This window comes from Glycine max, chromosome 11 (assembly GCF_000004515.6).
Source record: "Glycine max cultivar Williams 82 chromosome 11, Glycine_max_v4.0, whole genome shotgun sequence".
Lineage (NCBI taxonomy): Eukaryota > Viridiplantae > Streptophyta > Magnoliopsida > Fabales > Fabaceae > Glycine > Glycine max.
Window position 1 is genome coordinate 8,569,424 of NC_038247.2, and position 5,971 is coordinate 8,575,394.

General features: G+C 32.3%; 1 protein-coding gene across 1 annotated transcript; it reads right to left on the reverse strand.

Annotated features, from left to right (window-relative positions):
• Window positions 1-3,593: 3,593 nt before the first annotated feature.
• LOC102662025 (uncharacterized) lies at window positions 3,594-5,492 on the reverse strand. The gene is made up of 4 exons (XM_041006788.1): window positions 4,822-5,492; window positions 4,489-4,629; window positions 4,269-4,410; window positions 3,594-3,746 (listed from the first exon to the last, which is right to left on the reverse strand). The coding sequence occupies exons 1-4, from the start codon at window positions 5,490-5,492 to the stop codon at window positions 3,594-3,596; spliced, it is 1,107 nt and encodes a 368-aa protein (XP_040862722.1).
• Window positions 5,493-5,971: the final 479 nt, after the last annotated feature.

The window sequence follows — 5,971 nt, forward strand, 5'->3', positions numbered from 1 at the left end:
TTGTAACTAAAAAAAAATACATCACAATTCAACTTTTCATATATTTCCCTGTTATCAAGCAATTTTTTATTTTTTTTACATCGATCTTGGTATTTGTTTAGATCAAAACTTAAACTTCTTTATTAACTCTAGGGTCAGGCAACGTAATCCATTTTAGTTTCCAAAACAAAGAATGTAGCATTTACAAACTGAATATTACATATGAGCTCCCATTTTAGTTATAATTTTATATTATTGCGTCACTAAATTTATAATTATAAATTTAATATTACAAATGTTTTTTTTTCACAAATTAAAGATGTATCTAAGCACTTTAAAGTTTATTTTTTTAGCATCTTTTTTATCTTATATTAAATGTGTGGTACACTTTACTCTGGATCTCTTTATTAAGAAATATAAATCATTATCACTTATATCTTATTACTTATATCAATTATTGTTGGTGTAATTTACATTTTATTAATTTGTGTAATATCCTTTAAAAAATATATGTGTAATATCACCAATTCATCACTTAGTTTATTTAAAAAAATAAAGATCTCATTTGAAATTAAAACAGTAAATATTATAAATACATATACCATACTTCAATACCAGGTGTGTATGTTATTGCTGGTATTTATGATCTCAATGAAGTAAGTAATGGGGTGAATTAGTGAAATGCAAATAAGGATTGTATTAGGACACTGGTTAAAAGAAAAAAAATTCAAATATGTAAAATTATCGTTAATAAATTTTTTTTTATATTTTTTCATGATTTGCACAGTAAGAAGTGTAGATGGTATTAGAATATTGTTGATATTTACTATTAGAGATGGATCCATGGGAACAAGCAGGACCCTCCCTTTTTTAGGCCCCTTTATGTAAATATAAGAAGAAAAATAGAAAAAATACATTAATAAAATAAAATATATAAAAAAATTTGACTTAATATTTTCTTAAAATCTTTATAGTAATAAATTATATCTCTAATTTTTTTCATAAAATTAATAATAAATATTATTTTGAAACGTATTATTTATTATATAATTATTTATTAAAAATAAAATATTTAGATAATTGTGTAAAAAAGAAAAAAAAAATTGACCCCTTAAATACAGTCTTGGATCCGTCCTGTGTATTATCTCAATGAAGTAAGAAATGGGTGGGAATTAGTGAAATCAAAACATGAAGGAAATAACCAAATTTCCTTGTGTTTATCTATTCTAAATTTATTTTACTTTTTACGTCACAAAGATACCCGTAATAAAAGCTCAGCCTCCCTCGATCTGATCGCGCCTATGGCCTAGAATCAGAGTTCAGACAGTAGAAAAACATATGGGAGGTAATCTGAAAAATAGAAATATTTTGGGGACTATAACGAAAAAAAATACCCAAGTAAATCTTGTGCCATTTTATTTATTTTAAAATAATAAGTGCCTGTGAGAAAGTAGTTTTCTCAAAACAGATTTCTCAACAGGTTTTTAGTTAATTTTCGTTTTTCAGTTATTTTATTTTATTTTTGTAAATAGTTTTTTTAAAAAAATATCCGATGAACAATGATTATTTTTTCTTTTTTTATAAAAAAATCCAATGGTTAAATTGACGTGAAATATAACTTTGAACGTGTTTACAATTTTTTGTTATGATCAGTTTTTGCAGTTTTTTATTATACATAAGGAATTTTATGGTTTGAATAATAATGCATTACCGTACTTTTTATGTAGATGAATACAATAATACAATATTAGCGAGTTGAACAAGTTGAAAAAAAGGTTAAAAATGATGGCCAAAAACTAAAAAAATCACCATTTGCACTTCAACAGTTTCTCGACGCTCACTTTTTGCATTCTTTTTTGCATATGGTCATATGGATAAGGTTTTTTTTTTTAACGAACGACCATTCTTCACATTGTTTTTATGATGAATAGGGCAATACAACTTTTACAACTTTAATTCGTTTAAAAAGGGTTGATAACAGTATTAAAAACTTTTTATAAAAAAATCACTTTTTGCATATAGTTTCCTGAGGGTTATTTTTTGCTTTCTTTCACTTATAAATACAACGGTATCAAAAACAGTTCATTCACATTATTATTTTCATGTTGATGAATATAACCTTGCAACTTAAATCGATTTTAAAAGGGTTGAAAATCGTGTTTGGAAACTGTAACAATTATTTTAGTACTTAATAGCCTTTTAAATATAACACATGAAGTTCAAAAAAACAAACACAAACTAAGATGTTGCCTGAATATATTGTTAGAGGATTATTTAATAAGATTTTAATTAAGATTTAAATACAAATTAAATAATTAAACTATTTACGTAAAATTTTGTATACATTTCTCAAATTCAATTTTTTTATCCAGATGTACCCAAGAAAATAGTGTACACGATTGAAAAAATAGTACCCTAACAGTATTTTGGATAACTAACGTAAATAAAATGGCACAAGGTTTACTTGGGTATATTTTTTTCGATTTTGGTCTAGTGCCATAAAACAAGTCATATTTTAGGACTTATTTTGGGTGTTAATGAAAATCAGCTTTTACATTCTGTAAACATAAGGTTGTCGTGTGGTAAATAGTACATTAGTACCCCAAGTATTCGCATGCCACTAGCATTTCTTTAGTAACTAGACAGTTGCGTCTACTAGCAATTCGAAGGCCACATCAAGCATACAACCATACAACGACAACGAGGGAGAGAGATAGAAAAATTAACATAAACATGAAACAGATGAAAGGTCCTTTCTTCTGGGTCCAAGAGTTGAGGACAAATTAACAAGCTCAACTTTTCAAACGGTCATGTTTGAGGAGTTGAATCCTGCGAATTCTGCACCATTTTAGTACAAGCTTCCAAAGAACAAAACACCCCTTTGACTCAACATTAATTGTGAATGCATCAAATGGGGAAAAAAAATCTTTGCACCCAACAAGCACAATCTTAAAAGGAACACAAAGGATGCAGTATTAATTTTGGCAGTGACCTTTGACTTAGTATGGGGTATATGCCAAATCTCCAGGCGCTGACTAAAGTCCAACAATGTTGCCAGATAGATAAGTAACACAAACTAATGTCAAGAAGAATTTGAACTTTCGCAGCGACAAACAGCGACATAACTAGATATGGAAATAAAAAACGACACGACACATTAAATATATATTCCCTGAGCATGTGCTTAAAAGTTAAAAAAAATAAGTTAAACATTAATAGGTACAAGGGCTACAAGCCTGCATACAACACCATAAGGATCAGAATACACCAACAGAGTAGTATGTTGTATTAGACTAAACACTGAACTACACCATCTTCCCCAACAGGAACTCAAGCTTGAGTTGGGGCTTTGGAGAGTTGAGGCTCTACCCACAAGAAGGGTGGACCCCACCACACAACCTAGGTCATTGGATCAAGTGGCCGGGGTCCACCCAACCCATTCGTGGAAACTCCCAAATAACACTGAAACCAGATTACTTGGTACCGAAATATTAATACTAATATAGCTACCACAACAGAAGACCTAAACAGAAATAAAAGATGGTAACAACAATCACAAAGAAACGAAAACATCATCGAGCTTTGTCATGGCATCCCCTCTTGAATCATGCATTTCAAACATGTTGGCGCTTCATAAGATTCCCCATAGTCCTTTGATCTCCCTTGTTTACACCATCGCGAGGTGGGCTAAAGCTCACGGGCAAAACATCCTCGGAGTCACAAGGAAAGTTCATCGTTTCGAAGTGTTTCTCCAATTGTTCCTTCCCCTACAGTGGAGAATAACTGAGCTCTCAATATTTTCGGTTAACATAGAGAACTATAATATAAAAAATCCTAATCAAAGCAACAATTAACTAACAAAGTACCACTTTAACATATTAATTAACAAAGCAATAATAACACTAACTGACTATAGTTCAGCGAAAAAAACAAACTGATTATAAAGTTAGTCCTTGTACTTGAAATCATTTTTCTTTTGAACAGTGCTGTCCATCATCAGAAGTATCATGGTGTTAAATTAACTTGACACTGATTTTCGTTTAAATGAAATTTGTTATTTAGGTCTTTACGCAAAAACATACTCTAATCTCGCCAAATCAGGACCGGTTCACAATTTTTCTTCACACGGGCACTGAAATGAAAGTTTTTGTTTACAACAAAAAAACATAGTGGTAATGATCAGGTGTAGGTAGGGAAAAATATAACAATCTTTAACCTAACAATAATATAAATAATAGTTTAATAGAAACAATGATGATTAAGTCTAATCAATGTGTATGTGACCATACTTGTAAACGTGCAGAAACCACTTCACGTATCTTGTTAGACTGGAACATGTCCCATTTCAATCTGGAGGCTGTGTTACGAAACTTCCGAGCTGCCTGGGGCTTAGTGAAGTTCACAAAAGCGTATCCCTTGTTCATCCTAGATCTGCAAAGCATGAAAACAATCATCCAGTGAGAGAAAGTGAGAGAAAGGCTAACTAAACAAAAGGAGTTCGTAGCGTACTTGAAATCAATGGGCAAATAAACGAAATCAAAAGCTAAACCAATGGATTCTTCTTCGCCTTTCTCCTTGCAAGCTTCATTTTCTGTAGTACGATTCACTTTCAGACAATGATCTTCCAGAAACTTCACCAGCAATTCTCGGCTACGCCACACAAAATGAAACAAACAAAATTTGCTTTAAAAAAATAAGCTCAAGAGTCTCAAAATTCAAGCTGTACCAAAAAAAATAATACCATCATTTTTTTTTTAAAATGACACGGGTTTCCAAAAACAAAGAGGCTCATTGAATGAGAAACTGAGAATATGAAGGGGGTATTATTGACAGAAAACATACGTGTATTTGCTGGGAATATTTCTGATCATCACAGTGGTTTCGCCATCCCTAACAGGCAACGAGGGATTAAAACGATTCCTCTTGGGAAAACCCCTGAAGGGTTCATTTGCTGGGTGGTGCCTAAAAACCTTTCGGTTCCTCAAAAAGTCAACACTTTTACGTTGACCATTTTCTTCCACCTTCCTTCTCGGCGGGTAACTCTTTTGTCTCCAACTCTCAAGACACCGGCCATTAATGTAAGCCTTGAAAGCTCGCTTCTTTACAAATCCTATCGAACCACAACCAGTTTTTGGTTCTTCAGCTATTACCATTTGATCCTTCTTCTTGTTCACTGCATGTGCTTCAACCGGGTTAGAATCAGAATCAGAATCAGAACCATTTTTTATTTCATGAAAACGAGTTGGTTGATCAGCTTCTAGTGCTAAGGGAATGGAAGAAGGTGGTAATGGTGGAAGTGTTAGAGTGGGATAATAGAAGGGGTTATAAGGATGACGTGAGGGAAATGAAGAGAACAGTAACAAGAAGTTGCAGTGAGGAGTAAAAATGGAAGTGGGAGGGAAAGTGGAACAAGGAAGGGGTTGAGGTTGAAGTACTTGCTGTTGTTGTTGCTGAAGCTTGTGATTGTGCCTTGGTAAATATTCCAGAGCTTCTGGGTTCAGTGGAGAAACCATTGTTGTTGGAGATGGTTGGAGTTGAAGAAGAAGAAGAAGGAATAGGAATCAGAACAAATGTTGTTGTTCTTGTTCTTGTTAGCAAAGAAAAGGAAAACGCAGCAGCAGCAGCATAAATAAGAAGATGATGCTATGCACCGATCACAGATCAGTTATGATTATATAATGGCTTTTCCGATGGGAAAGAAAAGAGCTAAATCACTGTTGAACGAATGACTTACACAGTTACACTTACAAGTTACCACTACAAATTAGAATCACATTTCTGCCCCTCTGTGTATATTATAGTGGTACTTCGGAGTTTGACACTTGCTATATTTTAACTATATTAATTAATTGTGTTTTTGCGGTACGTGTTTATTTAGTGGATAAAAGAAAAGTATAAGGAAAGGAAGGGAGAAAAAAGTAAGATGATTTTTGATGTAGTAGGAAGAAAAGAATATTTTTTAATCTTGTTTAATTAGAAAGAAAGTGAGAGA

Bases quoted from the DNA above. Each gene is read 5' to 3' on its own strand.
- LOC102662025 (XM_041006788.1), bottom strand. From the start codon at position 5,492: ATGGTTTCTCCACTGAACCCAGAAGCTCTGGAATATTTACCAAGGCAC. The intron at 4,411-4,488 runs GTACGCTACGAA...CATGCTTTGCAG, and splicing joins TATTTGCCCATTGATTTCAA to ATCTAGGATGAACAAGGGAT. The intron at 3,747-4,268 runs GTATGGTCACAT...TCTCCACTGTAG, and splicing joins TGGTTTCTGCACGTTTACAA to GGGAAGGAACAATTGGAGAA.